At 39.0% G+C, this 19,261-nt stretch overlaps 1 protein-coding gene across 2 annotated transcripts in view; it reads left to right on the forward strand.

The window, feature by feature from the left end:
• Window positions 1-6,265: 6,265 nt before the first annotated feature.
• trpc4a (transient receptor potential cation channel, subfamily C, member 4a) overlaps window positions 6,266-19,261 on the forward strand; it is a 33,552-nt gene continuing 20,556 nt past the window's right edge. The window contains exons 1-3 of one of the 2 annotated variants that reach the window (XM_067433592.1): window positions 6,266-6,673; window positions 12,575-12,978; window positions 16,326-16,844. In XM_067433592.1, the coding sequence (XP_067289693.1) occupies window positions 12,601-12,978; window positions 16,326-16,844 (897 nt within the window). In that variant the 5' untranslated portion in view covers window positions 6,266-6,673; window positions 12,575-12,600. The remainder of the gene's footprint in view (window positions 6,674-12,574; window positions 12,979-16,325; window positions 16,845-19,261) is intronic. The other variant, XM_067433591.1, reaches the window with a different exon arrangement.

Genomic DNA, 19,261 nt, shown 5'->3' on the forward strand with positions numbered 1-19,261 from the left:
TGAAGAACAGGAGACATTTCATTTATTGTGTCTGGCTCAGCAAATCAATACTGACATTCTGCAAGATTATTTTATTATGTAATAATTTGGTGTGTCATTACCTGCTCTGCGCTTTAATGATACAAATCAAGAACTTAAGATCAGAATACACTAAATATCTTGGTATTTATTTGGAAAGAATGGAACCAAGAAGATGGTATTAGATTTGGTCACTATTGTCATTTTGATTCACCTTTTGTTTTTCTCATTTTTACATCTCATAAGCTCATGAGTATTAAAATTGAGATACTAATATGTGAATACCAAGATAGTTCTGTTGCCTGGAGGTAGGTATACACACAAAGTGGCTCATATAGGAACATCAAAAATCTAAAAAGTTTGTTTCCTCATCATCCTACCTCACACTACCTTATACTTCAATGCTTGTTTTCCAATGCAAGGTATCTGGCACGGCACAGACATTACATGATTTATTCACCCTGCGTTATTCTAAACAATTATAGCCAGAGGAAATATTGACAGAGAGTCAAGTGAGTCTCCAGAAGCACTGGAAGGGAAATAACTGAATTGAGAAAGCACAGGTTTGTTCTTTGGCTTTGGTTCATTGGCTGGTGCTTTCTTGGATAAATACTTGTACATGTTTTTAGTTGATTTATGAAGTTGATGAATGATTTATGATTTGTTTGCTGCTGTTTTCACTCACATGTACCCTTGTAATACATGTCCCTGTAATGGAGGCCAGCTAGTAAAGAGCTGTGCAAGCAAACACCCCCCTCCCCCTCCCAGCCTCAAGAGGCGCACTCAATTTTCAAAGGAAAGTAGCTAAAGCCTGCACAAAGTCTCTAAATGTTGCTGGTTGATGTCATGTGCCAACTGTCAGCCGTTTACACCTGTTTTCTCCTCCTGATTGGGTTCTTCACTCGGTCTCGGAGGTGGTTGAGGAAATTCCCCCTTTCTACAGATGCTGGTCATAAAATTAGAATATCATCAAAAAGTTGATTTATTTTACTAATTCCGTTCAAAAAGTGAAACTTGTATATTATATTCATTGATTACACACAGACTGATATATTTCAAATAATTATTTCTTTTAATTTTGATGACTATAACTGACAACTAAGGAAAATCCCAAATTCAGTATCTGAGAAAATTAGAATATTGTGAAATGGTTCAGTATTGAAGACATCTAGTGCCACCTTCTAATCAGCTAATTAACTCAAAACACCTGCAAAGGCCTTTAAATGGTCTCTCAGTCTAGTTCTGAAGACTACCCAATCAAGGGGAAGACTGCTGACTTGACAGCTGTCCAAAAGACGACTATTGACACCTTGCACAAAGAGGGCAAGACACAAAAGATTACTGCAAAAGAGGCTGGCTGTTCACAATGTTCTGTGTCAAGCACATTAACAGAGGTGAAGGGAAGGAAAAGATGTGATGAAAAAAGTGTACAAGCAATAGGGATAACCGCACCCTGGATTGTGAAGCAAAACCCATTCAAAATGTGGGGGAGATTCACAAAAGTGGACTGCAGCTGGAGCCAGCGCTTCAAGAACCATTACGCACAGACGTATGCAAGACATGGGTTTCAGCTGTCGCATTCCTTGTGTAAAGCTACTCTTGAACAACAGACAGCGTCAGAAGCATCTCGTCTGGGCTAAAGACAAAAAGGACTGGACTGCTATGTTCTCTGCTATGCTCTTTCTGGAAAGTTATGTTCTCTGGTGAAAATAAATTTAGCATTTCCTTTGGAAATCAGGTTCCCAGAGTCTGGAGGAAGAGAGGAGAGGCACACAATCCACGTTGCTTGAGGTCCAGGGTAAAGTTTCCACAGTGATGGTTTGGGGTGCCATGTCACCTGGTGTTGGTCCACTGTGTTTTCTGAGATGCAAGGTCAACGCAGCCGTATACCAGGAAGTTTTAGAGAACTTCATGCTTCCTGCTGTTAACCAAATTTATTGAGATGCAGATTTCATTTTCCAACAGTACTGTGCTTGATTAACTGAGACTTCTTACAGCACTTGCAGGTTGTTGCCCTTATTTGTTTCGTTTCTTCGATTGCTCTCTCCTTTTTGTAAGTCGCTTTGGATAAAAGCATCTGCTAACTGATGAAATGTAAATGTAAACCGGACTTGGCCTCTGCACACAGTGCCAAAGCAACCAGTACCTGGTTTAAGGTCCATGCTATCCCTGTTCTTAACCTTAACCCCAATAGAAAATCTATGGGGTATTGTGAAGAGGAAGTTAGGTATATTTCCATACATTTTTCAACGCATATAAATGTAAAAAATGTATTATTATCAACAATAAACAGCATATAAATGAAACGACTTCATTTCACAGAGTGAAATGTTGACCCAGGACGTGATTAGGATGAGCTTTGGAAGTGTTCATGGACTTAAAATGTTCAAAATGCTTAAACCTCAAAATGTTGCTTTTTTATGAAACACCCATATTCAAGTGTTGATTAAAAAAAAGAATGCATGAAGCTTTTAATGTATTGCTTGTTCGGACATTCATGCAGCAAAATATTCTGGGGGCCATTAATTTTTTGTCAAAATTACCAAAAATGCTATCGGTGGCTGGTAAACTTCTCTTTTTTAAGCATTGGAAAGAGTTAAATTATTTATCAGAAAGATTTAAAAGAAAAATGAAACAGGATAAACAGTAACTAATTTTCAGTTTTAGATGAAGACTTTATTGACCTGCAATTTGAACATAACAGGTGGTGAACATTTTGCAATAGATATTGAGGAATTATGTGAATTTTTTCTTTATGGCTCCACATCTTTGATTTGTATGTCCTTCAGATCCCCAAGAAGACATTAAATTCTCAGAGAAATGTCTCTGGCTGCTGCTACAGTTTGATTTGTCTTGCTCTGTGATGTCTGAACCTGCTAATCTGACAAATTGGAGGAAGGATGTGATGTTTTAAAGTTGGCTTCTTCACACATAATGCTTCAAAACCAGATCAGTGACTCAGTTTCACAGGTTTGATCAAGAGCAGTATATGGCTCAGGAGAGACAAAAATCATCTCAGTGTCTGGACACATTTCATTTGTACAATTTTGATGGTAAAGTGTACATCTGAATAAATGGCACAAATGCTTACCGGTTTACAGACTTTGCTGTCCAAAACATTCATCTGTTCTAACAGACAACTTGGCATTATGATAAATCACTGATGATAGATTTCAGAATGTCTGGTTGCTGTTGAGCCAAAACAAATGATATACAGAAGGACAGTCTCTTGACTTAAAGTCTGTTCATACAGAGAATGATAACTATAGAGATAACTATATTAGCGTCCACACCAGCAGACGTACTGTTCTGTTTATTCTAAGCGTGTCTGTCTGTCACTTTAAATGCTTGAGCTCGTTAGCAGGATGGATTCTAATTGGCTGTCAATGTTTATATCGTTCTTCTTCAACTGGAAAAGATCTTTCTGAAAGTGATTATTGGTTCTCTGTGCTGTTATCGCTATAGCTGAGGTGTAAACTCTAATATTCTTTAATATTGAAAATGATTTTTAGAACTATATCTTTATCATTATCATCATGTGAGAGGACCTTTACTCTTAAGCATTTCAATGTAAAATTATATTTCTCAAACTTGCCTTAAAAAAAACTAACCAATAAATGGTCCATGTCTTCAGTCTAGTGTAAGTTATGCACTCTAGCGAAAAATAAAATAAAATAAAATAATAATAATAAATCCTATTATACAGGTCCTTCTCAAAAAATTAGCATATTGTGATAAAGTTCATTATTTTCCACAATATAACGATAAAAATAAACTTTCATATATTTTAGATTCATTGCGCTCCAACTGAAATATTTCCGGTCTTTTATTGTTTTAATACTGATGTTTTTGGCATACAGCTCATGAAAACCCAAAATTCCTATCTAAAAAATGTGCATATCATGAAAAGCTTCTCTAAACGAGCTATTAACCTAATCATCTGAATCAACTAATTAACTCTAAACAACTGCAAAAGATTCCTGAGGCTTTTAAAAACTCCCAGCCTGGTTCATTACTCAAACCCGCAATCATGGGTAAGACTGCCGACCCGACCCTGTCCAGAAGGCCATCATTGACACCCTCAAGCGAGAGGGTAAGACACAGAAAGAAATTTCTGAACGAATAGGCTGTTCCCAGAGTGCTGTATCAAGGCACCTCAGTGGGAAGTCTGTGGGAAGGAAAAAGTGTGGCAAAAAACGCTGCACAACGAGAAGAGGTGACCGGACCCTGAGGAAGATTGTGGAGAAGGACCAATTCCAGACCTTGGGGGACCTGCGGAAGCAGTGGACTGAGTCTGGAGTAGAAACATCCAGAGCCACCGTGCACAGGCGTGTGCAGGAAATGGGCTACAGGTGCCGCATTCCCCAGGTCAAGACACTTTGGGCTACAGAGAAGCAGCACTGGACTGTGGCTCAGTGGTCCAAAGTACTTTTTTCAGATCAAAGCACATTTTGCATGTCATTTGGAAATCAAGGTGCCAGAGTCTGGAGGAAGACTGGGGAGAAGGAAATGCCAAAATGCCTGAAGTCCAGTGTCAGGTACCCGCAGTCAGTGATGGTCTGGGGTGCCATGTCAGCTGCTGGTGTTGGTCCACTGTGTTTTATCAAGGGCAGGGTCAATGCAGCTAGCTATCAGGAGATTGTGGAGCACTTCATGCTTCCATCTGCTGAAAAGCTTTATGGAGATGAAGATTTGGTTTTTCAGCACGACCTGTCACCTGCTCACAGTGCCAAAACCACTGGTAAATGGTTTACTGACCATGGTATTACTGTACTCAATTGGCCTGCCAACTCTCCTGAAGCCCATAGAGAATCTGTGGGATATTGTGAAGAGAAAGTTAAGAGACGGAAGACCCAACACTCTGGATGAGCTTAAGGCCGCTATCGAAGCATCCTGGGCCTCCATAACACCTCAGCAGTGCCACAGGCTGATCGCCTCCATGCCACGCCGCATTGAAGCAGTCATTTCTGCAAAAGGATTCCCGACCAAGTATTGAGTGCATAACTGAACATATTTATTTGAAGGTTGACTTTTTTGTATTAAAAATACTTTTCTTTTATTGGTCGGATGAAATATGCAATTTTTTTGAGATTTTGGGTTTTCATGAGCTGTATGCCAAAATCATCAGTATTAAAACAATAAAAGACCTGAAAGATTTCAGTTGGTGTGCAATGAATCTAAAATATATGAAAGTTTAATTTGTATCATTACATTATGGAAAATAATGAACTTTATCATAATATGCTATTTTTTTTAGAAGGCCCTGTATATAATCTCAAGAAGCACTTTTCTTTTTCTTTTCTTTTCACAAGAATATTTTACTTTGTATCTGTTCTTTGTGTTGTTTTTGACAAGAGAATTCGCAAGAGAGAACAAAATTTCAGCGTGTTCTGTGGTTACTAAGTCTGAATGCCTCTGATTGGCCATTGCATTTATAAGCTCAACAGAAATGTCATAAACGCAGCAACAAAAAAAAAACATTAAAAAGATTAATAATGCAACATGATCTCAATGTAAAACCTCAATCAATATTTTTTTTAAAAATTCAAAACTCTTGTAAAAAAAAATTTTTTTTAAAAACTAATTCTGCATAATAAGCATCTTTCCCCATCAGGAGGGACTCAATTTAGGTCCCCAACGAAGTCAGCTTGCATTTAGGTTGAAGTCCCCACCCGGTTATAAACACTCTCTCTCTCTCTCTCTCTCACACACACACACACACACACACACACACACACACACACACACACACACACACACACACACACACACACACACACACACACACACACACACACACTCATTTGTGGGGACTCTCCATAGATGTAATGTTTTTTATACCGTACAAACTGTACATTCTATCTCCTTACACTGCCCCTGTCCCTAAACCTACCCATCACAGGAAACATTCAGCATTTTTACTTTCTCAAAAAAAAAAAAAAAAAAACTCATCCTGTAGGATTTATAAGCCTTTTGAAAAGTGGGGACAAGCCATCTCAGGTTTTACTATCCTTATGGGGACATTTTTATATTTTTTACAATGTAATATAAACAAGGGCACACACACACACACATGATAATCAATTTTATAATTACTCAATGGCAGTGCACCTTTAAAGACTGTGACTATAGATGTCGAGTGGTGTACTTGCACTTCAGGAGAGAGAGAGAGAGAGAGAGAGAGAGAGAGAGAGAGAGAGAGAGAGAGAGAGAGAGAGAGAGAGAGAGAGAGAATGCAGACAGGACATCTGGTAGCCTTTGCGTTCCAAGTCTCTTCAATCCGCAAAATAATAACTCTTACCGAAAGATGAGAGCGCGTCACAGCAAAGTGCGATGAAACCTATATGGGAAAGAGACAAGATACACAAATGATCAAAGATCTCACACGTGCACTTTCTTGAGACATGTTTCGCTTTGGGAAACTCTGCAGATTAGCTCCATCTTGAATGCGAAATGAGAGGATCATTGAGCCTCGCTGCACGCACAAATGGATATTATTTTACCGCTTTCTGTTTCTGTCGTTGCGCATTTTCGCGCTTTTTCTCAGTGGAGGCGGCTGGAGTGTGACGGGTTTTCTTCGCGCTGGGCACCTGTTGTATGTTAGTTAGAAGAATCAGTCACGAGTCAGAGCAACAGCCAAAAACCAACAGGTGAGGTGAGATTCCGTTTTCATAAAAGGATAGTTCACTCAAAAATGCAAATTCTGTTCTTTCTTTAAACACAAAAGGGGTGTTTTATCCATACAATGAAAGTGAATGGCAGTTATTAGCTTACATCTCATTTTGTGCAACTGAAAAATAACACGTTTAGAATAACACGACCCATTCGCATTATAGGTGTAAAGTGTCAACGAGTTCTATTTTATAAACGCGCTACAAACAGTTAATGAATTATTGTGGTGTTTAAAAATAAATTACGCATTAAATCTCAAGTAATTTGTTGCTTAACATAAACTGCAGCACCGCCTGAAGTGTAGCCAGTTTTCAAAATAATACGAGCCGCCTATATACACCGGGTTTGGTCATCATATGCGCGCGCGTCCATCATATTCGGACATTAGGTGCGCGTGTATTTGTGGGACATTTTGCTAACTCGAAATGCGGCAAAAAACAAAAACAAAAAAAACCCCATAACAACATCTATGGGTAGAAATGCTGCTGAGACCTGCAGCTTACTATTTTGAGACACAGCAGTCATGAGTGGCACTAAAGAGCGCAGTGCGCACTGATCTGTCTGTGTTCATCAACCACTTCTGCGCACATTCTCACAATGCTCTCATAAACATAACATCGACACAATGTACATTGACCACAATAATATATCATAATTAAAATAGAGGTAAACATACTTATTTGGTTCACGTGGACTAAAAATTGCACATCTTTTTCTTCTGAAAAAGTGAAAATCTAGAACAATAGCACATGGGCATAAGGGGAATTATGAGTGACCTCTGGGTCAGTTATTAAATACAAAACAGACACGGTTTAAGCTAGTCCCAGACTAAAATGCATGCTTGAGCTGTTTAAAATGAAAGCAACTTGCTCTGACAGATCTTAAAATATGATTTTATGTTCTCAAGATTAATAAAAGCTACTTAAATTTAATAATTGAACTAATGTCTAATCTTGGCTTAATCTAAGACGTGTCTGTGAAACCATTCTCCACATTACTTCTTACATAAAACTCCACCTCCACCAGAATATAAACATTTTTATAAAGGGAACGACGCAAGATTCAAACACATCAGACTACTCAAAATGTAAGATTTCAAGTTTGTCTTAAATAAAACATCATGGTTATTTTTTTAAAATCAATAACAGGTTTAGGCTTCATAGTGCAACTGTAAATTGATTTGACTATCCTCACTTACATATACCGTAGTGTTCTGCACCCACTTGTAAAAAATGGTATCTGAATAATTTTTGATTTGACTATTTATCTACAACTTATGTGTTAATAATTATCTTAGGCAACTCTGGGAGACAGTCACAAGTATAAGTATTCGTTTAACTTAATGTACTGTATATCTGGACCATTAAAACACCAGGTCATTAAATAGTAACGGTCGGTGGATGTCTGCTTTGTTGTTGTTGTTGTTTACAGCATGTCCATGTAAAGCACACAAGAGAAAGCACGTGCCCCTAAAACATCAGCATTATCTGTCCCCTGTTGCCATAAAACTATTATGACAAATATCCAGCTCATATCGAGAGGTCAGCACCTACAAATTTGACCTATGTTGTCTGCAGCGATGACACACAGATCAGGTATTTTATTATGACCTAATATTGTGTTAGACCCCTTTTGCTGCCAAAACAGCCCTGACCGTTGAGAAATGGACTCCACTAGACCCCTGGAATTGTGCTGTGGTATCTGGCACCAATATGTTAGCAGCAGATCCTTTAAGTCCTGTAAGTCGCGAAGTGGGGCCTCCATGTATCGGACTTGTTTGTTCAGAACATCCCACAGATGCTAGGTTGGATTGAGATCTGGGGAATTTAGAGGCCAAGTCAACACCTCAAACTCGTAGTTGTGCTCCTCAAACCATTCCTGAACCATTTTTGCTTTGTGGCAGGGCACATTATCCTGCTGACAGAGGCCACAGCCACCAGGGAATACTGTTTCTATGAAAGGGTGTACATGGTCTGCAACAATGCTTAGCTAGGCAGTATGTGTCAAAGTAACATCCACATGGAGGGCAGGACCCAAGATTTAATACTGCCTCTGCCGGCTTGCTTTCTTCCCATGGTGCATCCTGGTGCCACGTGTTCCCCAGGTAAGCGACGCACATGCACCTGGCGATCCACCTGATGTAAAAAAAATGTTATTCATCAGACCAGGCCACCTTCTTCCGTCGCTCCATGGTGCAGTTCTGATGCTCACATGCCCACAGTTGGCACTTTTGGCGGTGGACAGGGGTCAGCATGGGCACCCTGACTGGTCTGCGGCTATGTAGCTCCATACGCAACAAACTGTGATGTACTGTGTATTCTGACACCTTTCTATCAGAACCAGCATTAACTTCTTGAGCAGTTTGAGCTACAGTAGCTCGTCTGTTCGACCGGACCACATGGGCCAGCCATCAAACTTGCTCAAATCCTTATGCTTTCCCATTTTTCCTGCTTCTAACAAATTAACTTTGAGGACAAAATATTCACTTGCTGCTTAAAATATCCCACCCACTAGCAGGTGCCGTGAGGAAGAGATAATCAGTGTTATTCACTTCACCTGTCAGTGGTCATAATGTTAAGCCTGATCGCTGTATCTTATAGGCCTACCCCGGAAGCTCCCGGAAGCATCATCATGGTTCCCTTGACAAAAATGTTGGATTATTTGCATTAATGACCTCTGTGACCAACAACAGTTTGATTCTTGGCAATACTTTATAAAATGAACTATTTATGGGTAATAAGTCGATAACTAACTCTTTACATATGAGCTAATTCAACAATAACACATTGTTAATTACAGTGACGATGAATGAATAACTCACTATTTATTTATTTATGTATTTATTGCGTTTAACTTTTTTTTTTGTATTATTATTTTAGGAAATACTGAATCTGTTTTTGTACAAGTGATAAGAGTAAATGCATGCTTACATGTCTGGAACTTCAATAACCATCATGTTCAACCACACAACACCTCTGCATTTACTCCCGATTACTCTCAACATGGGGACAGGAGAGCTGTCAGTCAATACATGGGAAAACAAAGTAACTTGAGTTACTAATTTAAAAAAATGACTTTATTGTAAATTTAAATTTTACTGTAAATTTGATGTTTTATTGTAAATTGAACAGTAATGCATTACTTGCTACAGTTTATAAGTACACTATATTGCCAAAAGTTTTGGGAGGCCTGCCTTTACATGCACACGAATTTAAATGACATCCCATTCTTAATCCGTAGGGTTTGATATGGATTTGGCCCACCCTTTGCAGCTATAACAGCACCAACTCTTCTGGGAAGGATTTCCACAAGGTTTAGGAGTAAGTTTATGGGAATTTTTGATCATTCTTCTAAAAGTGCATTTGTAAGGTCAGGCACTGAAGTTGGATGAGAAGGCCGGGCTCCATCTAATTCATTCCAAAGGTATTCTATCGTGTTGAGGTCAGGACTCTGTAGGCTAGTCAAGTTCCTCCACACCAAACTTGCTCAATGAGTCAAAATCTGAAGTTGTAATTTTTGGTCCCACAAAGTTAACCAAACATATTTCTGTTAATCTGGGCTCCTTTCCAAGGAATCTTGGTGTAATTTTTGAAGAGAATTCTTTTAAAGTCTTTTAATGACATGAAAACTGTCATTCATGCTTTTATTCTCACCCAGGTTGGACTATTGTAACTCGTTATTTTTAGGGTTGAAATTTGCTCTTAAGGTTGCAGCTGGTGCAAAATGCAGCAGCCAGACTGTTGACAGGCACAGGGAAATGGTCTAGCATTTCTTCTGTGCTGGCCTCTTTTCCCTGGCTTCCTGTTGATTTTAGAGTCCAATATAAAGTTTTGATTATGGTGTTTAAAGGTTTGCATGGTCTTGCTCCAGAGTATATATCATGTCTGTTACACCATCATTGTTCTGCTAGAACCCTAAGATCATCCCAGAGTTTGCTCTTACATATTACCAAATATGTAAAAACCAAAAGAGATTGTGCCTTCTCTGTGGCAGCCCCAGATCTGTGAAATGAGTCTTCCCCTGCATATTAGATGCAGGGAATACCTGTGACTCATTAGAATGTTTTAAATCTATGCTGAAAACACACAGTGTTATATGATTGCCCCTAGGTTTTGGGAATATGATCAGTGTTGTATTTTGAGTGTTTGTTATTTTATGTGCTTATCAAATAATTTTTAGACACGTAAAGCACTTGGCCGACTTGTGTTGTTTTTAAATGTGCTCAACAAATAAATGCTGATTGACTGATCCATTTCTTTATGTACCTTGCTTTGTGCGCTGGTGTGCAGTCATGTTGAAACAGGAAGAGGCCATCCTCAAACTGTTCCAACAAAGTTGGCAACATGAAATTGTCTAAAATGTCTTGGTATGCTGAAGCAATAAGAGTTCCTTTCACTGGAACTAGGGGGCCTATTCCAACCCCGAAAAACAACCCCACACCATAATCCTCCATCCACCAAACTTTATACTTGGCACAATGCAGTAAGGCAATTACCGTTCTTCTAGCAAACGCCAAACCCATAATCTCTATCAGATTGCCAGACAGAGTAGCATGATTCATCACTACAGAGAACATGTCTCCACTGCTCTAGAGTCCAGTGGTGGCGAGCTTTACACCACTAAATCAGTAGTGGCTTCAGACTTCAAGGCTTGGATGCTGCTCTGCCCTGAAAACCCATTCCACAAAGCTCTCGACGCACTGTTCTTGAGCTAATCTGAAGGCCACACAAAGTTTGGAGGTCTGTAGCTATTGACTCTACAGAAAGCTGGCAACTTCCGTGCTCTGTGCACCTCAGCATGTGCTGACCCCACTCTGTGATTTTACATGGCCTTTCACTTCATGGCTGAGTTGCTGTTGTTCCCAATTGCTTCCACTTTGTTATAATACCACTAACAGTTGACAGTTGCTATATTTAGTAGTAAGTACATTTAATGAATGGACTTATTGCTCAGGTGGCAACCTATCACGGTACCATGCTTGAATACACTGAGCTCCTGAGAGCGACCCATTCTTTCACAAATGTTTGTAGAATCTTCTGCATGCCTAGGTGCTTAATTTTAGGCTATGGAAGTGATTGGAATTGGATTGGATACTTTACTTTTGGAAATATGGTGTATTTTAAGTGCTTTGGTACTCTATACTTATTATAAAGTGTTACCCACAATGCTTTGTTCACCATGATATCTTCATTAAAAAAACACTGTCTTTCTGAATAGTTAGAATAGTTTGCAAGAGCATAATTATAAACACAGTGAGGCTGTTAAAACATACTAACTATACGTTTAGACGGCATTTTCAAGACAATTGAAGCTTTAAAAAAATCACAAGGGGGTCTTATTACTGATGTATTTCATGCTAAAACGTGAAAATATATTGCGCTTGTGTTAACCACACTCTATTGTTATCTAATCTGATCCAAATTACAGTTTACAAAAGGGCGTTTTTTTCAGATATAATTTGTGCGTTGGGGGAAAGCAAAACTGATCCCAACATTTGAATACAAGATGCCTGATAAACCGCTTGGATATGTCAACAGGTTGAATTCCCAGGAAGTCGTTTTATTGATTAACATTAATCATACAGGTCCATGGTATTCATTTATGGCATAATTTATAGCATGTGATCTCTTAACTCCATTAAGACCTTGTATCTGAAGCTTTCACTGTGGCCTTCAACAAAACGTCTAAATCTAATAACCTCCCCATAACCTCAGAGTCAATAGAAAACCAAGCAAATGAGGGCTGAGTGTCCTCATGGGATGTTGGGTGTGGAGATGGCGGTTCACAAAGATTAAAGCCATTTCCTCTGTAATGCTACTCTCATTTACCAGCATCTCCTCATTGTCTGTACTGGTTCTTTGTTTTCATCTCTCTCCATGCCTAGTCGTCTCACATGAAGGCATAGCAGCAATGTCACAGCTCTACTTTCGCAGAACGGACAACTTCTCGTACAGGGACCGGATCCCGTTGCGGATAGTTCGTGCCGAGTCGGAGCTGTCACCGCTGGAGAAGGCCTACCTGTGCGCTGTGGAGAAAGGCGACTATTCCAGCGTCAAACAATCGCTGATAGAAGCCGAGATCTACTTCAAAATCAACATCAACTGCATCGACCCTCTGGGACGGACGGCTCTGTTAATTGCCATTGAGAATGAGAACCTGGAAATCGTGGAGTTGCTGCTCAGCTTTGGCGTGTATGTGGGAGATGCGCTCTTACACGCCATACGGAAGGAGGTGGTGGGGGCTGTGGAGTTGCTTCTGAACCATAAAAAGCCCAGCAGGGGCATGCAGGTAAGATGGCAATCTCTGACAAATTCACTTCAGAGTTTTCAAACCGAAATGATTTGATGTCTCTCCTACTGTAGCATCTCTTGAGTCCTCCTAACACATGCAGGAATTCCCAGTTGCCTTGGTAATCCTTTCTTTTGTGAAGCGGCTGTAAGATTATGTCCAAACTGTTTCAGACGTTTCAAATAGTTTTCCAGAGATACCTGAAACCCGACGATGCACTAATCCTCTTTGAAAGAAATGTTTTCTCCCTGTAGACATGGCTGTTTAAATTAAAAGTTTTGAAAGTAGTATTCTGTTGAATAGTATTAGTACAGCTTTTGCATAAAGATGGCTTGCATTATCCTTCTCAATGTATTACATCTGAAGATTAAGTAATTTTACACTTTGTTTGAAGCGCTTTGACCCTTGTTACAGATAAAGTGTAAAAGGCTTTATCGCCACACGCTGTAGCAAATTGATGTCAGCGAGAAATAAGGTGAATTTGTCATATTAGCTGGTTAGGTTTTTTGTGGGACAGCAGAGAATTTAATCATGCATTGAGCAACTCAAAGGCTTTGTTCAGACAGGCAGCAAAAACAATTTTTTGGTGTATCCCACTCGAATGCATTTTGTCTTGTAGTCTAAACCGCAAAACAGAACACATTCAATTTTAATTAATCTGATCCAGATCACATTTGCAGGAGGTTTGCAACCCAATTAAAATGTATTTTTGAAAATGTGTTTTGGTCCAAAGAGCTTGGATTTCCAATTTTTGCAATACAACATGTCATGGACTGTCATACACAATGCACAATAGTGTCTAAATTCACAAATTTCCCCTCAGTTCAACCCTGTATATTTAACTATGTGCCTAATTATGTAATACATAGTAAACAGAATTATAAAAAGATAGGATTTAAAAAATGGTATTCAATAGTTATTACAGGGACAGCTACACTGCCATGCAAAAGTTTGGGGTCAGTATGATTTTTAATTTTTGAAAGAAATTAATACATTTATTCACCAAGGACGCATTTTGAAATGGATGACAGTAAAGACATTTATAATGTTACAAAAGATTTCTATTTCAAATAAGTGCTGTTCTTCTGAACTTTCTATTAATTTTAAATCAAATGCTTCATGGTTTTCACCCAAATATTAAGCAACACAACTGTTTTCAACATTGATAGTAATCAGAAATGTTTCTTGAGCAGTAAATCAGCATATTAGAATGATTTCTGAAGGGTCATGTGACTCTGAAGACTGGAGTAATGATGCTGAAAGTACAGCTTTGCCATCACAGCAATAAATTACATTTTATTTTACATTGTAATAATATGATTTCCTAATTACAGGTTTTAATTAAATAAATGCAGCCTATTGTAATTGGTGACCATTAGAGACTTCTTACTGACCCAAAACATCTGAATGTTAGTATGTACATTTAAAATGTATGTTTCATTCAAAGCAAATCACATCACAGACATCTTAAGGGTGAGGATCCAGTACACTAGAGAATTAAATATAACATCCAATATGGCGGCTGAGCTATTTGATCAGTGGCCCGCTCCCTCATTCATTTCACACACTCCCCAAAACAGAGAAATTCACCACTCCAAACTCAGCCCTACCCGTCATACACACACCCCACAGCCCCACCCCCCGATGGCTCTGAAACCACCGGCTGGGCCCAGAAACCCCAGCGGCGCCCATCCGTAACATTTAATACACATATTACAAAGGCTCATTATTACAAACACAGGTGTTCAGCTGTTTGTTTCAGTATATCATGCTTGGATACAAAATTGTTGCCCAGGTGTGCTATGGCCAAGATAGTTACTGACTGAATTGACTTGCCCTGCACGGACTTCAATTTATAGAGACAGACACATTGAAGCATATCCGAGGTCACACTGATAACATGGCTTCTTGAAGAGAAGTCAGCAAAAAACAGCAAAAAAAATCGATTTCTGTTATAAACTTACATTTGAGAAAAATCTGTTAAGTCTTGTTTTTTGAGTAATTAACCATTTTTGTTTTATTCTTAAAGCAAGACAAATGTATTTTTCCATCAGGATTAGAAAAATAAACTTGTTTTCAATGTGAATTAAGTTATTTTCTTTGGCCGTCGAGTAGTTCTGTCATTTTGCTTTTCAAGAAGATGAATCTTGTTTTCAGAATGTTTCGATTTATTCCTGAATACAAGACAAAAATTAGGTTGCACTTTATTTTAAGGTTGCTTTGTTACACATTTAAGTACTGAGCAATATTAAGCCACTACATGTGGTTAGGATTAGGGGATTAGTTGCATGTAATTATGCATAATTTATAATTATTACTATAGAACTACATGTAATATATGTAACTATGTCACTGTAAAATAAAAGGTAACACTTTATTTTACAGTATCCTTGTTACATATGTTATAGGTAACACTTAATTTTACAGTGTCCTTGTTACAGTATAATTATATATTTAAGTACGGAGTGATATTAAAGGGGTGGTAAACCACATTCTTTCGAATACTTGATTGTGTTTGTGTGGTGCACTGTAACATGTGTTCATGCTTCGTTTTTAAAAAATTGCATTATTTTTCATTCATTTTACCTTTATTGTAAACTGCTCTGTCTCCTTGTAAAAACGGTCAGATAGTTTCCTGGTTCTATGAAGTCAGTCCCTCAAAAATATGCAATGGGGTCAGATTGGTTAGCTGGCCCAGCTGTGTTGTGATTCGCTAACCACCTAGTACACTCCAGCCTACTATTCTCCACAGCAAAAAAAAAGGCCTTGCCCCCCATATTTAATATTCTCGGAGGAGTGGTTTATGTAAATATTGAACCCGCTGATGTCAGCTAGTCTGGAAGAAAAGGCTGTAGTTCCCAACTGGCCGTTTGCTTTAGTTCTAGAAATTGATTTCTTTAAAAGCAAATATCTCCCTTTACTTTAAACTTTGCAGATGTTGTTTATGCTCAAACAGCAACATCACACACCAGCTAAAGTTAGAAAAGTGAAATCGTGTTTTACCACCCCTTTAATAAACTATATGTAATTAGGGTGAAGGTAGAATAAGGGTTTGGGTGAGGGTTATTTGCATGCATTTATACATAATTTAATGTTATAATATGGTAATTATATTTAACAAGGACACTGTAAAATAGTGTTACATTACATAATGTAAATTATGCATAATTACATGCAACTAACCCTCAACCAAACCCTAACTTTATACCAAGTACATCTAGTTAATCGGTATTACTCCGTACTTAAATATATAATTACATTGTAACAACGACACCTTAACATAAAGTGTTACTAAAAAAATATTTTTTTGCATCAGACTCTCTGTTGACCAGCCCTTTCTTTTCTAGGTGCCTCCTATCCTGTTGGATAAACAGTTCTCCGATTTTACCCCTGACATAACGCCCATTATTTTGGCCGCACACACCAACAACTATGAGATTATCAAGATGCTGGTTCAGAAGGGGGTGTCTGTGCCCCAGCCCCACCAGGTGCGTTGCAACTGCATGGAATGCGTGTCCGGCTCAGACGTGGACAGCCTGCGACATTCCCGATCCCGTCTCAACATCTACCGGGCCCTTGCCAGTCCCTCGCTCGTCGCTCTCTCCAGCGAGGACCCCTTCCTAACGGCCTTTCAGCTCAGCTGGGAGCTCCAGGAGCTCAGCAAGGTGGAGAACGAATTCAAGTCAGAGTACGAAGAACTTTCCCAGCAGTGCAAGCAGTTCGCCAAAGATCTGCTCGATCAAACGCGCAGCTCCAGAGAGCTCGAGCTGATTCTGAACTACAAGGATGATGTAAATCTCCTGGAGGATGAAGGGAATAATGATCTTGCCAGGCTAAAACTGGCTATCAAGTACCATCAGAAAGAGGTGAGGTATTTGCTCTTCAAATGTCAGAAATGGTTCTGTGACAACAAAGAACCCATCCTCAAATGCAGCTAGATCCCTAGCAGATGCGCATAATAATCCCTCCAGATAGAAACAAGCTTATTACAAAGGTTCACAGGTGTTCAGCTGTTTGATTCAGTAGGCAGGGATTATATTTGGATGGCTGCCCTGTTTACACTGTCAAAAAAAAAAAGAGTACAAAATTGTACCTTTTAAGTGTGGTAAAGTGGCCGGCACTGGGGTGGTACATTTTGTAACTCTAAGTCAGGGGTAGGCAAGTTCAGTCCTACAGATTTGATGTCCTCCAGAGTTTAGCTCCAACAATTCTAAGCAACCACAGTATTAAACTCGTGGCTCCCAGCATGCATTGCAACATTAAAGAGGGGGTGAAACACTCCTTAATATCTCCTAAAAGTCTTTAGTTTTATTATATTTATAAAAGAAAGATAGACTGTATCGAGTCTTTCGGAATAAAACCGAGCGGCTGGAGGCGTATCGTGTGGGCGGAGCTAAAGAATGACGAGCGTGCAGCTATTGCATGAGAGCGTCTGAAAGCCGTGACATCCTCAAATGTGGAAAAGAAAACGTTACCCTAAAACATACCCATGGCTATCAATCAGATTCAACTAATACATATATGATTCAGAATCAGATCTGGGGGCTGAAATAAATTGAACAGGAGAAACAGCAACAGCAGGACGTCCGTCTCTGTGGGATGTACTGTATTTAGTGGCCTGTCAACATTTTTGTGCATTTACTCGCAGTTTATGAGGACATGATTCGGTTTATGGACTATTGTATGCGACTAAACCTTAGCAGTAGCAAGCAAAACTGTTTTGCAGGTCAGACTAGTGTAACGTTATACAGAGAACAACAATGGAGTCCGTTAGCGCATTTGAATGACGAAGCACGCTTTAAGTGAACCTCCCCTGGGTTTATGTTTGGGGTGGTTCAATAAACAAACTATAGTGGTCAGCTAAACAAATGTATTTAAACACACACCATATATCATGCTCCATTGATAAATTAACTATACACGATCGTGTTTACTGATGTTTGCTTACGCGACAATAGCCAACAACATAGACATTTGAAGGAGTTTTACTCACCGCCTGCTTCCAAAGCACGAACTTTATCGTCAGCGCTCCATCAAAAACACACTTCTTTGGTGACATTGTTGATTTTGTGAAGTCCTGTGACTGCAGTGAGCGCATTGTTTATGTGCGTTCATTTGCTCTCTCGCTCCGGTCGCGCGCGCACACTTCTGGGAGAAGAGTCCGTACGCCCATACACGGACATTCCGCCCTGTTGACGTCAAGCGGACCCATAATCGAAAAAAACATTCCAAAACTTGTGAGAAACCGGAAGGAGTATTTTTGACACGCACACACATTGGGAAGCAAAAATCTTTAACAGGGTAAAAAGCTCAGTATGCATGAAACAGCATTTTACCCCCTCTTTGTCACCATTATTGAGATTCATAGGCTTATTCTTAATATCTTTGTGCATCTAAACTTTAGAATGTTTTTAAAAATCTAAATTTAGAACATCTGATTGATTTGTGGCAAGAAAGTATTGTTGGGGAATATTCTTTATTATTATTTTTATTCAGTAATGAGTTTAGTCAAACATTATTCTTCATGATACAGTTTGTTTATGGCTTCTTTTGTCTTGAACAATTATGTGTTTTGTTTACACTGTAACAAAAACCACAAACTCCAAGTAAAATTCAAGTCAAACTGCCCAACTAATCTCGGGTGCACACTGTGCGATTTAGGCCACGATTTGGCCGTCTGAGACAAATTTAGCAAATCCTAAAAGATTCCTCAGATCTTAGGCTAAAATCTGACGTCTTTGGTCGTTAGTTTGACATGTTCACCGGCAGCCGATTAATGAGCGCTGCGATCAAATTTTACCTCAGACAAAATTCTGGCAGTCAGGGGCGTTTTTAGGATTTTCATTTTAGGGGGGCTTAGCCCCCATTGAGGATAGCCTATGGAAAAACAAGTCACACTTTAGTTTGGGGTCCAAATTGTGCTATTAACTAGCTTACAAACATGCATACCCATAGGATATTGGCTGTTAATTCTTACGTATAAAACTAATATTAATACCTTATTGCATGGCCATTTTGTAGCATACATGCATTAATCATACCCAATAATGTTGGCAGGTTTATATTCACAGAGATCCCAAATGTTAGGGGGGTTCAGGGGCATGGTCCCCCAAGAAAATTTGAATTCTATGATCTACATATGTGCATTTTAAGATGTTCTGAAGGCCAAAAAATTAGATAACAATAGCTTGAAAACCATTTTACTGGGCAGTAGATTATTTGTCTTTCTCTGTTTTTATCTTGCCCTGACTCTTCCCCTCACAACGCTGAGCTTTGACTGATA

This window comes from Pseudorasbora parva, chromosome 23 (assembly GCF_024679245.1).
Source record: "Pseudorasbora parva isolate DD20220531a chromosome 23, ASM2467924v1, whole genome shotgun sequence".
NCBI classification, from domain to species: domain Eukaryota; kingdom Metazoa; phylum Chordata; class Actinopteri; order Cypriniformes; family Gobionidae; genus Pseudorasbora; species Pseudorasbora parva.